This window comes from Leuresthes tenuis, unplaced genomic scaffold (assembly GCF_036924035.1).
Source record: "Leuresthes tenuis unplaced genomic scaffold, fLeuTen1.0.hap1 SCAF_10, whole genome shotgun sequence".
In the NCBI taxonomy this organism is placed as follows: Eukaryota; Metazoa; Chordata; class Actinopteri; order Atheriniformes; family Atherinopsidae; genus Leuresthes; species Leuresthes tenuis.
Genome location: NW_027325364.1, coordinates 162404 through 182877, shown reverse-complemented (window position 1 = coordinate 182877; position 20474 = coordinate 162404). Strand labels below are relative to the sequence as shown.

Sequence of the window (20474 nt, the reverse complement as noted above, 5' to 3'; positions counted from 1 at the left end):
GTCAGTTTGAGCTCATTTTGATTCATGTTCATATGCTCCTGGCCCCTGGAGTTTGTGTGCTTGTGTCAATGAAGCACTTTCCAGTTCAAGGTTGTAATTTGATTAATCTGATTCTAATAATGTTAAATGAAAAAGCTGAGAGGAAACTCACAGACGAGACTTAATGTTGGGACCTATTTGCTCTTTTTCTCCTCGTTTTCTACCCTCAACCACCTCCATCATGTTTCATCCCTCTGGAGCTCCACAGACAGTCAGTTTTCTCTGGAGCTCGACCTGGTGACCAAATACCTGGTGACCAAATACCTGGTGACCAAATACCTGGTGACCAAGTACCTGGTGACCAAATACCTGGTGACCAAGTACCTGGAGACCAAATACCTGGAGACCAAATACCTGGTGACCAAATACCTGATGACCAAGTACCTGGTGACCAAATACCTGGTGACCAAATACCTGGTGACCAAATACCTGGTGACCAAATACCTGGTGACCAAATACCTGGTGACCAAATACCTGGTGACCAAGTACCTGGTGACCAAATACCTGGTGACCAAGTACCTGGAGACCAAATACCTGGTGACCAAGTACCTGGTGACCAAATACCTGGAGACCAAATACCTGGAGACCAAATACCTGGTGACCAAATACCTGATGACCAAGTACCTGGTGACCAAATACCTGGAGACCAAATACCTGGTGACCAAATACCTGGTGACCAAATACCTGGTGACCAAATACCTGGTGACCAAGTACCTGGTGACCAAATACCTGGTGACCAAGTACCTGGAGACCAAATACCTGGAGACCAAATACCTGGTGACCAAATACCTGGTGACCAAATACCTGGAGACCAAATACCTGGTGACCAAATACCTGGTGACCAAATACCTGGAGACCAAGTACCTGGTGACCAAATACCTGGAGACCAAATACCTGGTGACCAAATACCTGGTGACCAAGTACCTGGTGACCAAATACCTGGTGACCAAGTACCTGGAGACCAAATACCTGGAGACCAAATACCTGGTGACCAAATACCTGGTGACCAAGTACCTGGTGACCAAATACCTGGTGACCAAGTACCTGGAGACCAAATACCTGGAGACCAAATACCTGGTGACCAAATACCTGGTGACCAAATACCTGGTGACCAAATACCTGGTGACCAAGTACCTGGAGACCAAATACCTGGAGACCAAATACCTGGTGACCAAATACCTGGTGACCAAATACCTGGTGACCAAATACCTGATGACCAAGTACCTGGTGACCAAATACCTGGTGACCAAGTACCTGGTGACCAAATACCTGGTGACCAAATACCTGGTGACCAAATACCTGGTGACCAAGTACCTGGTGACCAAATACCTGGTGACCAAGTACCTGGAGACCAAATACCTGGAGACCAAATACCTGGTGACCAAATACCTGGTGACCAAATACCTGGTGACCAAATACCTGGTGACCAAGTACCTGGAGACCAAATACCTGGAGACCAAATACCTGGTGACCAAATACCTGGTGACCAAATACCTGGAGACCAAATACCTGGTGACCAAATACCTGGTGACCAAGTACCTGGTGACCAAATACCTGGTGACCAAGTACCTGATGACCAAGTACCTGGTGACCAAGTACCTGGTGACCAAGTACCTGGTGACACTTGGTTTTCCTTTCATTTGTCGCCTGTCAATCAGTGTAAGACAGGAAACAGGACAGCTGCAGGAGAATTAGAATCAGCTTTATCACCCGTTTATTAACAACAATGTTACTGTTTGCTGCGACATCATCAGAAACTCCTGAAATGTCAGAAATGTGAGCAGGAAACCAGCTTCTCTGTGGGTCTGCAGCTGGTCGGACTGTCCCTTTAATTGTACTGCAGCAGGAAGTCTCAGCTGGTGTGGGCTCCACACAGCGTCTTTGGATTTTTAGAAACAATAAACCAACATTTGATTCAACTTTATCTTCACATGAATGAAATATCATCTCAGGGTTGTGAACGTTGTGAAAATATAGAAACATGACCAGCACTGAACTGTCGGAGTAGGGGTTCACAGACATACCAACTATTATATTGACTAGTAGATAATTAGAGTACATCCAGTGCAATAGGTAGTTTCACACTTGTTCAGTCAGAATAGGAGCTTATCAATAACCTGAAATAAATACATCCTCAGTGAAAAGATGGGTCAGAAAACTGTGCAGCACAGAAACTATGGAAACCACCTCAGTGCAAATTGTGCATCTGTAAACATCGAACAAGGGGGATTATTTCTCTGTACAGTCTCACCAGAGTTTGATTGGGTTTGAGTTCAGAGGCGGCAGCATTTTGTAGTTCATCAGAAAGGAAACCTTCAGAGACGTGAGGAGAGCTGCACCAACGAGATAAAAGCACAAACTTCCACTGAAACAGCTGCTGATAACGTGTTGGAGGTCAATAAGAAATAAAAATAAAGATAAAATCTGGCAGGAGCAACTTAAGCCTCCATGTTGCTGCTCAAGATCCAAATGCTGCTAATTAATATGTGAATCCAGAGAAAACTTGTGTTGTCATAAAATCATGTGAACAAAACTTTCATTTCTCAGGTTTTATGATCAGGAAATACAGAATATCAGGGGTTCACTTAGAGTGTAATATGTGTTCATCTGAGGCTGTATTTACTGAGTTTTCCCACCTGCTGAGGAACAGATGGTTTTATTTTGTTCTGATCAGTAAAACCTGAGAACTGAAGGATGATGGAAACCTTCAGAATTCAATTAAATTAAATTTTATTTATATGGCGCCAAATTACAACAAGCAAAACTAGTCTTGGCTGATGAGAGACTTCCTCATTCCTTCCCATCTCTCTCCACTTATTGTGGCCTTTCATTGGAGCGACTGATGTGAAACTGGACTGAACAGCTGATTTGGAACGTTTAGAATAAAGTTTATTATTATTTTAACTGCATGTTACAGAGCTCTGTGATGAAGGAAACTAACTTCCTTATTGGTGCAGCCCTCCTGAGGGATCAGAGCATGGTTTTAAGTGACTTTGTCAGTGATGATCTGACAGAGAGTCTTCACAGTAAATCACCTCCCTAACAACTCTCTGTAGCTACCCATCATGCTTTGCTTCCTCCAGTCATCAATCACCGTTGGACTCAGCAACCTTCTCAGCCAGGATCTCCTGGAAGGTGGAGAGCTGCTTCATTTGCTCAGTCTGCATCGAGTGTCTCCTCATTAGCTTCTTCTTCATCTTGAAGTCGGGGCCCCGCTTGGGTGAGGCGGGGGCCACTGGGACCAGGATCTTGTGCCCTGAGTGGACAGGGGAGGTGGGCTTACCGTTGGCTCGGATATCGGGGATGGGTCTTTGAGGGTTGATATTGAGTGGGGGAAGGAAGCCAGGCCTGGTGTGGGAGATGTGGTCTAACAGAAGGGTCCCAGAGCCACGGCGTTCCAGGAGCCCTGGAGGACGCCGGCGCACGGTGATGGGAGACACCGAGTTAGGGATGTTCTCCAGAGATTCCCGGGAAGAACTGGTCATCAGGGACAGGGGGGAGGCGTTGTACCGCCTCCGCTCCACTGACACCCGTCCAGAGTCAGGGGATCCCGGGATAGACTCAGGGCAGAGGTGGGAGTCTGACTCATAATGCTCCATCCGGGTCAGTTTGGGGTGAGCCAGAACCCGGGCCACAACTACTCCAGGCCCTGTGGCATTCTCCTGTGGCTCTGGAGCTGTGTTTCTTCGGTACAGAATCTGGTGCTGCTGGACCTTGTCAGCCCAGGATGGAGCAGTCAAGGCTGCACAGTCCTCTGAGCAGGACCGGTCAATGGGTTTGGGGGAACAGGGGTCATGGGTCTCGATGCTGTGTCGCCGAGCAAACAGAGGTCTGCCTGGTTCTGTAATGGACAGACCGTTCATCTCAGCGATTGTCTTGCTAAAGTCGCCGGTGCTCTCCTCCTCCAGGCCCTGGTCAACCCGGTCCTGAGGAACCCCGCTCAGCACCGAGGGTGCGACCAGGCCCCAGGGCTCCGAGTTCAGCCTCTTCAGCAGCTTGCGTGGCGGCGGCCTCTTCTCCCCGGGAGGTCGAGCTGAAGGTAAAGGTAACGCTGAGGTGAGTGCAAAACTGAAGATCCCCTCCTCATCTTTGCCCTTGTCTCCTGCAGGTGATGAGGTGCCGATCTCCACCTCGGAGGGCGACATGCAGGCCGGAAACAGTTTGTCCACGATGCCTGGGGAGGGCGGCGCGTTGAGGTACTGTTTAGTCTTCTTGGTACCTGATGGAGAAGTGTCGGTGGTGATGATGATCACCTCTTTACCTTTGGCCTTACACGCGTCCAGCAGCACCTGCAAGGTATCGCGGTCTCCCCTGTTGATGGCATGGACAAGGGCAGAAGATCCAGAGTAGTCTTTGAGGCTGGGATCAGCTCCGTTTTCCAGCAGCAGCAACACCACCTCCTTCCCCGCCTGCTCGGCGCAGGCATGCATCAGTGCCGTGCGCCCGCTCTTGTCGGGGATGTTGGGGTCGGCGCCTTTCTCCAGCAGGTAGCGAACCATCTTCTGTCGGGTCTGAGGGTCATCGTAGCTTGCTAGACAGGCGGCGGAGATAGGTGTCTCTCCGCGCTCGTTGCCCTCGTTGATGTAGGCTCCGCCCTCCAGCAGCAGGCGAGTGAGCCTCAGCTTTCCCTGGAAGACAGCTTTGAGAAGAGCGTTCCCCTCGGTCTGCAGGGGTCCTCCATCTCCCATGATCCTTTGCCTCTCCTCGGACCTCCTGCCCACTGGAAGCTCTCTCAACAATAACTGACCATCCTTCACGATAAATCACATGACCTGCAAAAAAACACATGGAGATGAGTCCACCTGAGCAAGGGAACTGTGGATGAAACGTTGTAATGTTGGTATGTGGTGGGTTGAGAACAAGGACCGTGAGGTTTCTTCACACAAGGTTATACAGAAGCAGAGCCCTAAAAGCTCCAAAGTTCTCTTACTGTTGTTTTGTGTTCTTTACGTTCCTGATTGGGTTAGGGTTCCCGATTGGGTCAGGGTTAGGGTTCCTGATTGGGTCAGGGTTAGGGTTCCTGATTGGGTTATGGGTTCCTGATTGGGTTGGGGTTAGGGTTCCTGATTGGGTTATGGGTTAGGGTTCCTGATTGGGTTATGGGTTAGGGTTCCTGATTGGGTTATGGGTTAGGGTTCCCGATTGGGTCAGGGTTAGGGTTCCTGATTGGGTTATGGGTTAGGGTTCCTGATTGGGTCAGGGGTTATGGGTTAGGGTTCCCGATTGGGTCAGGGTTAGGGTTCCTGATTGGGTTATGGGTTACGGTTCCTGATTGGGTCAGGGGTTATGGGTTAGGGTTCCCGATTGGGTCAGGGTTAGGGTTCCTGATTGGGTTATGGGTTAGGGTTCCTGATTGGGTTACGGTTCCTGATTGGGTTAGGGTTAGGGTTCCTGATTGGGCTATGGGTCAGGGTTCCTGATTGGGTTAGGGTTAGGGTTCCTGATTGGGTTATGGGTTAGGGTTCCTGATTGGGTTGGGGTTAGGGTTCCTGATTGGGTTGGGGTTAGGGTTCCTGATTGGGTTGGGGTTAGGGTTCCTGATTGGGTTACGGTTCCTGATTGGGTTAGGGTTAGGGTTCCTGATTGGGCTATGGGTCAGGGTTCCTGATTGGGTTAGGGTTAGGGTTCCTGATTGGGTTATGGGTTAGGGTTCCTGATTGGGTTAGGGTTAGGGTTCCTGATTGGGTTATGGGTTAGGGTTCCTGATTGGGTTGGGGTTAGGGTTCCTGATTGGGTTGGGGTTAGGGTTCCTGATTGGGTTATGGGTTAGGGTTCCTGATTGGGTTACGGTTCCTGATTGGGTTAGGGTTAGGGTTCCTGATTGGGCTATGGGTCAGGGTTCCTGATTGGGTTAGGGTTAGGGTTCCTGATTGGGTTATGGGTTAGGGTTCCTGATTGGGTTGGGGTTAGGGTTCCTGATTGGGTTATGGGTTAGGATTCCTGATTGGGTTAGGGTTCCTGATTGGGTTAGGGTTAGGGTTCCTGATTGGGTTAGGGTTCCTGATTGGGTTAGGGTTAGGGTTCCTGATTGGTTCAATTTTTGGGTCCTAGGATGTTGCACGAGTTCAGGACTGAAGATGAAACTCTGAGTCATTTTTAACATGCAGAAAATGTTTTATTCTTTTTAAAGCTTCAGTCACGAAAAATTCCATTAAATTTACTAAAACTTCAGGTTCCCCCACAACATTAAGCACAAACACAAGATGAATTAGTTCCACAGTCGCCTCGTGCACATCAGAGAGAAGTTTCAGTGCGATGTGTTGGTTTCCTCAGCTAGGCTCCTTTTTTATGAACTGGACTCATTTGGAATTTAATGACTTGGATGCTAATTGTCTTGAATTGGACTTTATCTCTGAAAGAGTTGCTGTTATTTGGTACTTTGTAAATAAAGCTGAATTGAATTGAACTGAAATTGGTTATTGGCACTGAACTATTAACAGCTGTTGCTGAAGTACTTGAATCATAAAATCTTCTATCTAATATAATCTTAATGTCACTCAGTAAAACTTCAGTAAAGAGCCATGACCAGGTGTGTTGTGTTATTATAAGTTCTCTTTTTATATATACACGTATGTTTTATCTTTTATTATATTCAATGCTTCTATATAACTGTATATAATACACACATGATGGTAGGACTGAGGCAGTTTTGTCGAACATCGGTAACTACGGACTGCCGTCCACCATCCATCTGCTCCTCACTGAGTTCAGCTGTTTCTGTCCGCCATTTGCCTTTGTTTGTAATTATGAATGATTTATTTAACAGTTTGACACTTATGTTAGTGTTGCAGGATATCTGAGTCTGTTCTGAATGACTTTCTTGAAGATATCTTTGGTTGTTCATATGAGTGTCTCTGACTCAGCATGTTGTCAGCAGAGCTAATCTACACACCAGCAGCGTTTTTCTCACTTTAATGATAAACCAACATATTGATAACATGCTGACCCACCAATCTCCTGTCTGACTTTTCACGCTGGAAATCACTGCTTTGTGCTGAAATTCTGATTTTGTTGACCTGGAAATGAATGTTCCAGATCAATGCAGTTATCACCTATGGCCACAGGAGGCGCTGTTCGGGTTGTTGTTCATTTTTAGCATTTTTGTGCAGATTGTACCAGACTGACCTCCCACTGGGGAGCACTCGCCAGCCCTTATAAATGGTTGCGTCATAAAGGGCATCCGGCATAAAACACGGGCCGAATCAATGATGTGAGATCGACTCGCTGTGGCGACCCCTGATAGAGGAAGAGGCTGAAAGAAGAAGAAGATGCAGCTGTTGTTGTGTTTACCAAACTTGTGAATAAAAAAAGTTAAAAGTAATGTTTCTGATAGACAACTGGACATTGTAAAGAAAAACTTTTTTTTTTTTAAACCTGGACCTTATTTCTGGCATAAAATACGTTTATCTCCTTTACTCGAGATCCGTGTATATCCATATAACGGGAGAGAGCAGGGCAATAGAGCCTCTAAAGAAGGCCTTATCTGTCTTTATTTCACCAATACTTTAAGAAGAATGAATGAATAAATGAATGTATACTGTGGCACTGTTAGCTCAGAGCTGCTGTTAGCTCAGAGCTGCTGTTAGCTCATAGCTCTGTTAGCTCATAGCTCTGTTAGTTCAGAGCTGCTGTTAGCTCATAGCTGCTGTTAGCTCATAGCTGCTGTTAGCTCATAGCTGCTGTTAGCTCATAGCTCTGTTAGCTCATAGCTCTGTTAGCTCAGAGCTGCTGTTAGCTCATAGCTGCTGTTAGCTCATAGCTCTGTTAGCTCATAGCTCTGTTAGCTCAGAGCTGCTGTTAGCTCATAGCTCTGTTAGCTCAGAGCTGCTGTTAGCTCATAGCTGCTGTTAGCTCATAGCTCTGTTAGCTCATAGCTCTGTTAGCTCATAGCTGCTGTTAGCTCATAGCTCTGTTAGCTCAGAGCTCTGTTAGCTCATAGCTCTGTTAGCTCATAGTTGCTGTTAGCTCATAGTTGCTGTTAGCTCAGAGCTGCTGTTAGCTCATAGCTGCTGTTAGCTCATAGCTGCTGTTAGCTCATAGCTGCTGTTAGCTCATAGCTCTGTTAGCTCATAGCTGCTGTTAGCTCATAGCTCTGTTAGCTCATAGCTCTGTTAGCTCAGAGCTGCTGGTAGCTCATAGCTCTGTTAGCTCATAGCTGCTGTTAGCTCATAGCTGCTGTTAGCTCATAGCTCTGTTAGCTCATAGCTGCTGTTAGCTCATAGCTCTGTTAGCTCATAGCTGCTGTTAGCTCATAGCTCTGTTAGCTCAGAGCTGCTGTTAGCTCATAGCTGCTGTTAGCTCATAGCTGCTGTTAGCTCAGAGCTCTGTTAGCTCATAGCTGCTGTTAGCTCATAGCTCTGTTAGCTCATAGCTGCTGTTAGCTCATAGCTCTGTTAGCTCATAGCTGCTGTTAGCTCATAGCTCTGTTAGCTCAGAGCTGCTGTTAGCTCATAGCTGCTGTTAGCTCATAGCTGCTGTTAGCTCAGAGCTGCTGTGATGTTGGTATCCGGGGCTATAGGGGGCTTATCGGGGGCTTTCCACACACGTGTCCAGTGTAATGACAGCTTACTGGGACTGCTGACATATTTTTCTCAAATGTGTTTATTTATTTATTGTTTTTATTATTGTTCTAATATACAATCCTTGTAAATATCTTAATTTTTTTGAGCTACTTCACTAATTTGAATTCCCCCACTGGGGATGAATAAAGTATTTTTCTATTCTATTCACATAATGTGCCAAAGTTAATTTTGTCTTAGTGACGGTTAGAGAAATGTTCTTTAACTTGTTATTATCGCGTTATTATTATTGTTATTATTATTGACTGTTTTAGGTACTGAGGTAAGGAAGACCAATCAGAAGAGAGGACACCTGTGCCCAGACTGAAGAATCCAGATGAGGATGTTTACACCGATCTGTCTGAATGTAATCTCACAGGATCATAAAGCGTTCATCTTCAGCTCATCCATGAACATTTTTAAGTGAACCACCCTGTCAGTAAACCAGCTGAATTGGATCTGTTTGTGTCATCATCATCTTTTTCACTCACAGAACGAACTCAACAAGCACCTCAGACCAGAGACCGGAGCCCAGACTGACCTCAGACCAGAGACCGGAGCCCAGACTGACCTCAGACCAGAGACCGGAGCCCAGACTGACCTCAGACCAGAGATCGGAGCCCAGACTGACCTCAGACCAGAGACCGGAGCCCAGACTGACCTCAGACCAGAGATCGGACCCCAGACTGACCTCAGACCAGAGCCCAGACTGACCTCAGACCCCAGACTGACCTCAGACCAGAGCCCAGACTGACCTCAGACCAGAGATCGGAGCCCAGACTGACCTCAGACCAGAGACCGGAGCCCAGACTGACCTCAGACCAGAGACCGGAGCCCAGACTGACCTCAGACCAGAGATCGGAGCCCAGACTGACCTCAGACCAGAGATTGGAGCCCAGACTGACCTCAGACCAGAGACCGGAGCCCAGACTGACCTCAGACCAGAGACCGGAGCCCAGACTGACCTCAGACCAGAGACCGGAGCCCAGACTGACCTCAGACCAGAGATCGGAGCCCAGACTGACCTCAGACCAGAGATCGGAGCCCAGACTGACCTCAGACCAGTGATCGGAGCCCAGACTGACCTCAGACCAGAGATCGGAGCCCAGACTGACCTCAGACCAGAGACCGGAGCCCAGACTGACCTCAGACCAGAGATCGGAGCCCAGACCGACCTCAGACCAGAGACCGGAGCCCAGACTGACCTCAGACCAGAGATTGGAGCCCAGACTGACCTCAGACCAGAGACCGGAGCCCAGACTGACCTCAGACCAGAGACCGGAGCCCAGACTGACCTCAGACCAGAGACCGGAGCCCAGACTGACCAGAGATCGGAGCCCAGACTGACCTCAGACCAGAGATCTGAGCCCAGACTGACCTCAGACCAGAGATCGGAGCCCAGACTGACCAGAGACCGGAGCCCAGACTGACCAGAGACCGGAGCCCAGACTGACCTCAGACCAGAGATCGGAGCCCAGACTGACCTCAGACCAGAGATCGGAGCCCAGACTGACCTCAGACCAGAGATCGGAGCCCAGACTGACCAGAGACCGGAGCCCAGACTGACCTCAGACCAGAGATCGGAGCCCAGACTGACCTCAGACCAGAGATCGGAGCCCAGACTGACCTCAGACCAGAGATCGGAGCCCAGACTGACCTCAGACCAGAGATCGGAGCCCAGACTGACCTCAGACCAGAGATCGGAGCCCAGACTGACCAGAGATCGGAGCCCAGACTGACCTCAGACCAGAGATCGGAGCCCAGACTGACCTCAGACCAGAGATCGGAGCCCAGACTGACCTCAGACCAGAGATCGGAGCCCAGACTGACCTCAGACCAGAGACCGGAGCCCAGACTGACCTCAGACCAGAGACCGGAGCCCAGACTGACCTCAGACCAGAGACCGGAGCCCAGACTGACCTCAGCCCAGAGACCGGAGCCCAGACTGACCTCAGACCAGAGACCGGAGCCCAGACTGACCTCAGACCAGAGACCGGAGCCCAGACTGACCTCAGACCAGAGATCGGAGCCCAGACTGACCTCAGACCAGAGATCGGAGCCCAGACTGACCTCAGACCAGAGACCGGAGCCCAGACTGACCTCAGACCAGAGATCGGAGCCCAGACTGACCTCAGACCAGAGACCGGAGCCCAGACTGACCTCAGACCAGAGATCGGAGCCCAGACTGACCTCAGACCAGAGACCGGAGCCCAGACTGACCTCAGACCAGAGACCGGAGCCCAGACTGACCTCAGACCAGAGATCGGAGCCCAGACTGACCTCAGACCAGAGACCGGAGCCCAGACTGACCTCAGACCAGAGATCGGAGCCCAGACTGACCTCAGACCAGCACGGTTCGCGGGCTGCTCAACAGCTGATAGCTGCACAGGGTCATAGAGTCAGCTGGGAAACCATAGGCTGTTCTCTCCCAACATTTGCTACCTTTCAGCAAATGTCGTCACACCCTGGTCATCTTCACTTTGGACTGCTGCACTCAGGAAGGAGATACAGGTCAGTTAAACAGGTTCTGACTCTGGCATCCTCGGTCTGTACTTTTCCACATCCAAAGCAAACCGCTGTGGTGGCAGCATCTCTGCCTCCAGGCGCCTTCGGGCAAATTCAATCCCAGAAATGTGCAGAACAAAGGTCAGTACTTAAAAAAGGCTCTTAGGGCTCATAGTTTTAAGGTTCACAAACTTTTCTGGAGTTGCTTTAAAGGGCATTGAGGGAAGCTTGAAAAACACAGTGATATACTTCAGTATATCTCAGCCAAAGGAAGCGTAAAACACGGTCTGAGTCTCTGCTGCAGATCGATCTCACAAGTGAAATCAGAATTCCTTATTTCTAACTCTGACACATGTTCATACTCAAAGCTAATCTGGAGCGAAGGTTTGTGCCATCATACAAACAGCTAGTTAAGAATGAATCATCAGTGGCCAGCAGGGGGCGCTGCAGGAAGCTCGCTGACAGCAAACTAAACTCAGAGGAAGAAGACAAACAGAAACATTCAGACAGGTCTGCAGAGTTCTGATTATTCCTTTATGTCAGAGAGAAGCTCAGGATTGTTCTTTAAGGACAGAAACAGCTGATCGGTCATGTGATTAAAATATCCACACCTGGTCCAGCTCTCAGCTGGAAGGCTTCTTCAGTACTGGATGGTGGGGAGAATCAGCTGACCAGTGGGGGGGTGCTGACCTGTCTGAAAGGGCGTGTTTTGTTCTCCTCCTGGAGGAGGGTCGGCTGGAAGGTGATGCCTGAGATGCTTCCTCCAGTAGATGCTTCTCTGACTCTGGAACCAGAATGTGGCGTTCAATGTGTTCAGCTGAGTCTGGACTCTGGGTTCTGGTTCTCCTGTGGAAAGCCCATCATGCACAGCGCCACTCAGTCTCTGCTTGAGGGTAATCTTGGGTTTGAGGTGATGGGAACAGATCCTTCGAGGTTTTTCAGACCTTCCTGCCACTGGTGGAGCTACAGGGTGTCAGCACATCTTCTTCTTCTTCTGTGTTGCTTGGTCCAGGCCCGGTTTGGATATCCAGAGGTTTGAAGTGTTGCGTTTTCTTTTAGCCACGGCAGGAACTCTCAGGTGAGAACGACTCCTCTCACATGGCGGTTCCTCTGCTGCTGATAATCCCCATCAGCATGTTCAGAACTGAAAAAGCCTTTCAGATGAGAGCTGAAACATCTTCCAAGAACTGGCCCAGCGGACCTTATTCAGCTCTGAGGACCAGCTGGAGGAATCTGCTCCAGAACTCTGACATTTACAGAACACCCGGACAGCAGGTTCTGGTTCTGGTTCTGGTCTGTTAGCAGACACACGGACCATCTTAACAGAACCACCTCTGTTAGAACACCAGTCATCACGGTGGCGTCACGTGCCTCTGCAGTCACCTGCCGTCCAGGTGATAGAAGCGTCTGTGGAGGAATGCGGCGCGGGGAGACTCGCCGTCTCTACGTCACTGCGCTGCTATGACGCACTTATTTCTATATTTACACACTGACCGCGAAGTTAAGGTTCGCGTGCGTGTGTCCGCATAATCTGAACGCGCTAGCACGCACGCACTGAGAATCCACGAACCGTGCGTTTCTGCATCACCATCATCAAACATCTGGCGACTTGAAAGTGTACGAATCACACACACAGGCGCGTGCGCGTACCCGTTATCATCTGACGATGAGGATGGAGAGATGAAGGAGCAGTGAGTCGCTGCGGTGACAGAGGAGAGGAAGATGGGTGAAGCGTTTTTTCTTACCGCAGCTGAAGCAGCAGCATCCTCCTCATCCTCAGCTGACCGACGGTAACCGACTGTTTACGGACTGTTTACCGCCGACTGACGGAGCCGCGGCACCACACTCCTCCTCCTGCTCCTCCTCCTCCTCCTCCGCTTTCTCCTCAGTCAGAGGCGCTCCCAGCTGATTCACGGCCCACTGCTCCCCCCCCCCACACACTCAACCATTTTCATGCACATCCGATTAATAAAGTGACAGAACCTGCTGTTTTTAACTTTGACTGATCAGCTTTCTTCTGTTTTAATGTCGGTTTAAAGAGATTCAGGTGAGATGAGCAGCATCACAGTGAGAAGGAAATAAAAACAGCAGAGAGAGATGATGAAGGAGATGAAGAATGCAATGAAATAAAATGTTTGAAGTCTCATGGAATCAGTCAGAGGACACATTAATCCTGAGGGTGAAACTCGGTCTAATCTAAACTGCTGCACCCAGGAAGAAACTCATCTGGAGGTTCATGGAAGGTTGGAGGATTTATTGAAGAGATTCGCTGACAATCAGCGGCTGAAAGATGTTCAATTAATGATCAAAAATTCATATTATGTTGTTTCACTGGGAACATCCATCCATTTATCATCCATCCATCCATTTATCATCCATCCATTTATCATCCATCCATCCATTTATCATCCTTCCATCCATTTATAATCCATCCATCCATTTATCATCCATCCATTTATCATCCATCCATCCATTTATCATCCATCCATTTATCATCCATCCATCCATTTATCATCCATCCATTTATCCTCCATCCATTTATCATCCATCCATTTATCATCCATCCATCCATTTATCATCCATCCATTTATCATCCATCCATTTATCATCCATCCATCCATTTATCATCCATCCATTTATCGTCCATCCATTTATCATCCATCCATCCATTTATTCATCCATCCATCCATCCATTTATTCATCCATCCATCCATCCATTTATTCATCCATCCATCCATCCATTTATTCATCCATCCATCCATCCATTTATCCTCCATCCATCCATTTATTCATCCATCCATCCATCCATTTATTCATCCATCCATCCATCCATTTATCATCCATCCATTTATCATCCTTCCATCCATTTATCATCCATCCATTTATCATCCATCCATCCATTTATCATCCATCCATTTATCATCCTTCCATCCATTTATCATCCATCCATTTATCATCCATCCATCCATTTATCATCCATCCATCCATTTATCATCCATCCATTTATCATCCTTCCATCCATTTATCATCCATCCATTTATCATCTATCCATCCATTTATTCATCCATCCATTCTTCCATCCATCAGTCTGTCCATCCCTACACCCATCTGTTCATCCATCATCCATTCATCCACACATCAATGGTGAAGCACTTTCACCCATTCACTCATATAAAGAATTCACACATTCTTATGCCAACATGAGGGCTAACATCTGTTTTTACTAATCCATTTAAATATATTCCATCTTACTTCCTGGATAAAGTCAGCACAGAACACTGACACTTCCTGGTTCTGTTTGGGAAATAAATCCCTTGGTTAGAGTTAGAAAATAATCATGTTTAACTGCATCACTTCCACTTTAATACGCACCATTTTGACCCTTCATATGCAGTTAGGTTCATGATGTCTGGAGGTTAGGGTTAGAGTTCTTCTTCAAGCACGGTGGTAATGTTCTGCAAATGACCGTTCGGCCGCCATGGAACCACCAGTGAGTCTGAGTCTGAGACTGAGTCTGAGTCTGAGTCTGAGTCTGAGACTGAGACTGAGACTGAGTCTGAGCCTGAGTCTGAGTCTGAGTCTGAGACTGAGACTGAGACTGAGACTGAGACTGAGTCTGAGTCTGAGTCTGAGTCTGAGTCTGAGTCTGAGTCTGAGAGTGAGTCTGAGTCTGAGTCTGAGTCTGAGACTGAGACTGAGTCTGAGTCTGAGTCTGAGACTGAGACTGAGACTGAGTCTGAGTCTGAGTCTGAGTCTGAGTCTGAGACTGAGACTGAGACTGAGACTGAGTCTGAGACTGAGTCTGAGTCTGAGTCTGAGTCTGAGCCTGAGTCTGAGTCTGAGACTGAGTCTGAGTCTGGGACTGAGTCTGAGACTGAGTCTGAGTCTGAGACTGAGTCTGAGTCTGAGACTGAGTCTGAGTCTGGGACTGAGTCTGAGACTGAGACTGAGTCTGAGTCTGAGTCTGAGACTGAGTCTGAGACTGAGACTGAGACTGAGTCTGAGCCTGAGTCTGAGTCTGAGACTGAGTCTGAGTCTGGGACTGAGTCTGAGACTGAGACTGAGTCTGAGTCTGAGTCTGAGACTGAGTCTGAGACTGAGACTGAGACTGAGTCTGAGTCTGAGTCTGAGTCTGAGTCTGAGTCTGGGACTGAGACTGAGCCTGAGACTGAGACTGAGACTGAGACTGAGTCTGAGTCTGAGTCTGAGACTGAGTCTGAGTCTGAGTCTGAGTCTGAGTCTGCGTTTTATTGAATAATAAACTACAAACTGCCCGAGGTGACCGGAAGGCTATAAATACTGGAAGGGTTGATGAGTCTAGTGACATTACCCATTAATTTGATCATTATCAGTATTACTATTATTAATATTGATATTATTATCATCATAATTCCTGTTATTCTTCATATTATTATTATATATTTTTATTGTTATCATTGTCATCAGTGGTTCAACATCTTATGTCAAAAATAAAGTACTGCAGAACACACACACACTCTGTTGCTATTATGGAAACACAGTTTCCATGGTAACTGATGTGCTGAATTCCTGCAGAAGCGTTCCCACGGTGACACACAGCTTTCTACCTCATTAAAACACACAAGATGGAAGCTTTTTGCTGATATCGTGAAAACATTTTAAGCTACAATAAAAATGTACAGAAACTGTGGAACAACCAGGCAACACACAGTGAAATGTTTGTGTGTGAGGATGAAGATGAGGCTTCTGCTCTGGTTGCTTCAGACATGAAGCTCTGAGGCTCTGACTGCTGCTGTTCAGCCTGGTGTCTCATCTTATCTGAAGCAATGACTTCAGCTGGTCTGAATTTAGAAGCAGAAAGTTCTGAGTCATCCAGGTCTTTATGTCTTTAAGACAGGCTTTTATTCTGACCAACCTGTTGGTTTCATCTGGTTTCATAGATAAGTTCAGCTGAGTATCATCAGCATAACAATGGACTTTATGCCATGCTGTCTGATAATGTTACCTAATGGAAGCATGTATAAAGAGAAAAGAAGAGGCTAAGAGGAGATCATTGGGAACTTTCACCAGCTTGGCTACAAACAAAGAACACAAACAAGGTTACAGGCAGCGACGCAATCAGTCTTACTGCGAAACGTCAGCACCAATCAGGCTCACAGGTGAGATCCTGAACACAGACGAGCGCCAAAGTTCGCACCTCGACACTGAACCGAGCTGCCTTGGGTCCAGCTGTTGTAACCTTAGTAACCACAGGAGCGTCCTCACAACATTTATGTATTCAGTGACCTTTTCTGAGTTTTTTCTTTTAAAGCAGCTGTTTCAGCACGTTAATATCATCGACTGCTCCTGCCACGGGTCAGAACCAGAACCCAGACCTGTTGCAACGAGGACTTCCAGCCCCCAAACCTGCAGCTCCAGCCACACATTTGTATTTAAATGTTTAACAAGCGTAATCACACCATTTTCCATGTGCTCAACTGACAGGAAATGATGTCATCTTCTTGGGTCAGTTATGAGAGAAGAACATGAATAAGATTTCAGATGCATTTTATGCTTTTATTACAAATGTTTTTATCAAAATTAATTTTTTGATATATAAATTTAAATATTTAACAAAAATCAACAACAAATAAAGAAAAAGAGCAGAAAGTAGTTTAAAAAGTACAGAAAACGGCTTTAAAAACAGTTTAAAATTCATTAAAAACATAAAGGAGGGGGGGCTACGACAGACTGAGACTTTACACCTGGATCAAACTTTGATTTCAGGTTTGATCAATAAAACGATAAAAACAAAGAAAATTCACTCTGGTTAATGATTATTTATCAGGTCTCATCCCCAGAATCTCTGTCGGCCGGCGGGTGGAGTCGGCACCTCCTCAGGAGGAGGCGAGAGGCTGAAGATGGAGCCCGCCGCCTCCACAGTGAAGATGAAGTAAAAGTTGGCCACCGTCATGGCAACGCTGGGCAGGAAGGAGACGCCGAAACCAAAACCACGAACGCTGCTGCCAAAGGCTGCCGCCACCCAGTAGGCCAGTCTGAAGAGGAAGGAAACACGCCAAAGGGTTCGTCTCGACCATCATTCGCTTACATAATCAATCATTCTGATCATCAATCACTTCCATGATCAATAGATCTGATCATCATGTATCTGCTGTCCTGGATAATCTCACCGTCCGAAGGCGAAGAGGATGGTCAGCAGTGGGATGAGCTTCAGCTGATCCTGGCTGAGGTACATCGCCATGACAACCAGCTGCAGGAAGTAGATCAGGAACAGGGAGGTGGAATCAGAGATGAAGCGCCGGTGGACAGCAACCTCCTGAAGCTCCACCTCCTTCATGTCATCATCAAACAGAGGCCGAGTCGCACCTGACCTCAGCCGGCTGACACCGAGCACAAGCCAACCTGAGACACAGACAGGTGAGACAGGTGAGACACAGACAGGTGAGACAGGTGGGACACAGACAGGTGAGACAGCCAGGTGAGACACAGCTAGGTGGGACACAGACAGGTGGGACACAGACAGGTGAAAGAGACAGGTGGGACACAGACAGATGAGACACAGACAGGTGGGACAGAGACAGGTGAAAGAGACAGGTGAGACACAGACAGGTGGGACACAGACAGGTGGGACAGAGGCAGGTGAAAGAGACAGGTGGGACAGGTGAGACAGGTGGGACACAGACAGGTGAGACAGGTGGGAGACAGACAGGTGAGACACAGACAGGTGAGACAGGTGGGACACAGACAGGTGAGACACAGACAGGTGAGACAGGTGGGACACAGACAGGTGAGACACAGACAGGTGGGACAGGTGGGACACAGACAGGTGAGACAGGTGGGACACAGACAGGTGAGACACAGACAGGTGAGACACACACAGGTGGGACACAGACAGGTGGGACAGAGACAGGTGAGACAGGTGGGACACAGACAGGTGAGACAGGTGAGACAGGTGGGACACAGACAGGTGAGACACAGACAGGTGGGACAGGTGGGACAGGTGGGACACAGACAGGTGAGACAGGTGGGACACAGACAGGTGAGACAAAGACAGGTGAGACACAGACAGGTGAGACAGGTGGGACACAGACAGGTGAGACAGGTGGGACACAGACAGGTGAGACACAGACAGGTGAGACAGGTGGGACACAGACAGGTGAGACAGGTGGGACACAGACAGGTGAGACACAGACAGGTGAGACACACACAGGTGGGACACAGACAGGTGGGACAGAGACAGGTGAGACAGGTGGGACACAGACAGGTGAGACAGGTGAGACAGGTGGGACACAGACAGGTGAGACACAGACAGGTGGGACAGGTGGGACAGGTGGGACACAGACAGGTGAGACAGGTGGGACACAGACAGGTGAGACAAAGACAGGTGAGACACAGACAGGTGAGACAGGTGGGACACAGACAGGTGAGACAGGTGGGACACAGACAGGTGAGACACAGACAGGTGAGACAGGTGGGACACAGACAGGTGAGACAGGTGGGACACAGACAGGTGAGACACAGACAGGTGAGACACACACAGGTGGGACACAGACAGGTGGGACAGAGACAGGTGAGACAGGTGGGACACAGACAGGTGAGACAGGTGAGACAGGTGGGACACAGACAGGTGAGACACAGACAGGTGAGACAGGTGGGACACAGACAGGTGAGACAGAGACAGGTGGGACACAGACAGGTGGGACAGGTGAGACAGGTGGGACACAGACAGGTGAGACACAGACAGGTGAAAGAGACAGGTGGGACACAGACAGGTGGGACAGGTGGGACACAGACAGGTGAGACAGGTGGGACACAGACAGGTGAGACAAAGACAGGTGAGAAAGAGACAGGTGAAAGAGACAGGTGGGACACAGACAGGTGGGACACAGACAGGTGAGACACAGACAGGTGGGACAGAGACAGGTGGGACACAGACAGGTGGGACAGGTGGGACAGAGACAGGTGGGACACAGACAGGTGAGACACACACAGGTGGGACACAGACAGGTGGGACACAGACAGGTGGGACACAGACGGGTGAGACAGAGACAGGTGGGACAGGTGGGACAGAGACAGGTGGGACACAGACAGGTGAGACACAGACAGGTGGGACAGAGACAGGTGGGACACAGACAGGTGAGACACAGACAGGTGAGACACAGACAGGTGAGACAGAGACAGGTGGGACACAGACAGGTGAGACACAGACAGGTGGGACAGAGACAGGTGGGACACAGACAGGTGGGACTCACCCAGGATGACGGGGGCAGCAGCGAACACGGAGCAGCGCAGAGTGTAAACCAGCCTGAGGGGGGCGCCATCACACAAGGGGGCATCAAATGGCAGGAAGACAAACCCCCCCCACACCAGGATGGGGAAGAGGAGTGCTGATGTCATCAAGGACACACCTACCTTCAGCGTATCCCTGGCAGGGCAGCCCTGGCCGCCTGCAACAGACAGATGAGAGACAGGTGAAGCACAGACAGGTGAAGCACAGACAGGTGAGTCTCTACCAGCTGTAGAGTCCCGCAACCTGAGTCAGATCGTAGGAAGGTGAGAAACAGGTGTATTTACATCTGCCGGAGGGCCTGTTTTCGGTCCACTTGTACTCGTAGCCATGTTGGTTGTAGTCCACTCCATGAGAACCCATGAAAGGACTCTTCTCTGACTCCATTTCCCAGAATGCCTCAGCCTCTCTGGGTGTGGTGGGGGAGCAGGGGAGGATGGTTTGTGCTGGACTGAACACCTGAGCTGCTCTCTCTGGCAGGTGGTTCTCTCCAGTTTCTACCTCTTCCTCCTCCTTCCGGTGTGGGTTCAGTCCCACCCCCTCACCTGTAAGCCCCACCCCCTTATCTTCTGCTTCCCCTCCCCCTCTCCTCTCCCCCTCTGCCTTCAGCTCTTGTTTGCTTTCTGTCCAACTGGACGCCTCACGGAGGGACAGATCTGACCTAATACTCATGCGATCACCTGCCTGCGTTTCTCCGAGCCACTTCAGGGTGTTGTGCTCCATCATGGTGGACTTCATTACTTCCTCCCCTCCTTCAATCTGACTCGATTTCTTCCCCCCACTGTCCTCCATCTTGGTATTCCAGTCAGATAACAACTTGTCAGGTATAGCCAGGTGAGCGTGAGGCAGGTATGGAACCCTGAGAGACGGGATACTTAGAGTTAAATCTCTTTAAACAGCAACAAAAAGTAAAATAAAGTGCAAAAGACAAGAATAATTTGTACAAACAAGGTAGAAAACAAAACCGTGTAACACTTGTTCTTACTGGCATGTGTAAATTACGAGGAGTAAAAGCAGTTGTTTGACAAGGATGCTTTTTTTTTAACCTTTTGGATGTTTTTTTTTTTTTTTTTACCTATAAAAAGGTGCAACCAATAACAGAACAG

General features: G+C 48.6%; 2 protein-coding genes across 2 annotated transcripts; both read right to left on the bottom strand.

Annotated features, from left to right (window-relative positions):
* Positions 1–1744: 1744 nt before the first annotated feature.
* On the bottom strand, positions 1745–12961 carry LOC140315858 (ankyrin repeat domain-containing protein 34A). Its single transcript, XM_072393447.1, has 2 exons — positions 12848–12961; positions 1745–4811 (listed from the first exon to the last, which is right to left on the bottom strand). Exon 2 carries the CDS (start codon positions 4725–4727, stop codon positions 3126–3128), a length of 1602 nt encoding a protein of 533 aa, XP_072249548.1. The 5' UTR covers positions 4728–4811; positions 12848–12961; the 3' UTR covers positions 1745–3125.
* Positions 12962–16887: 3926 nt separating this feature from the next.
* Positions 16888–20221, bottom strand: tmem79b (transmembrane protein 79b). The gene is made up of 4 exons (XM_072393199.1): positions 19656–20221; positions 19334–19528; positions 17252–17483; positions 16888–17116 (listed from the first exon to the last, which is right to left on the bottom strand). Exons 1-4 carry the CDS (start codon positions 20158–20160, stop codon positions 16912–16914), a joined length of 1137 nt encoding a protein of 378 aa, XP_072249300.1. The 5' UTR covers positions 20161–20221; the 3' UTR covers positions 16888–16911.
* Between the last annotated feature and the right edge of the window lie 253 nt (positions 20222–20474).

Coding starts and splice junctions, on each gene's coding strand:
- LOC140315858 (XM_072393447.1), bottom strand. CDS start 4,727: ATGGGAGATGGAGGACCCCTGCAGACCGAGGGGAACGCTCTTCTCAAA.
- tmem79b (XM_072393199.1), bottom strand. CDS start 20,160: ATGGAGGACAGTGGGGGGAAGAAATCGAGTCAGATTGAAGGAGGGGAG. Junction 19,529..19,655: donor AAACAGGCCCTCCGGCAGAT/GTAAATACACCT, acceptor TGTCTGTTGCAG/GCGGCCAGGGCTGCCCTGCC. Junction 17,484..19,333: donor TGCTGCCCCCGTCATCCTGG/GTGAGTCCCACC, acceptor TCTGTGTCTCAG/GTTGGCTTGTGCTCGGTGTC.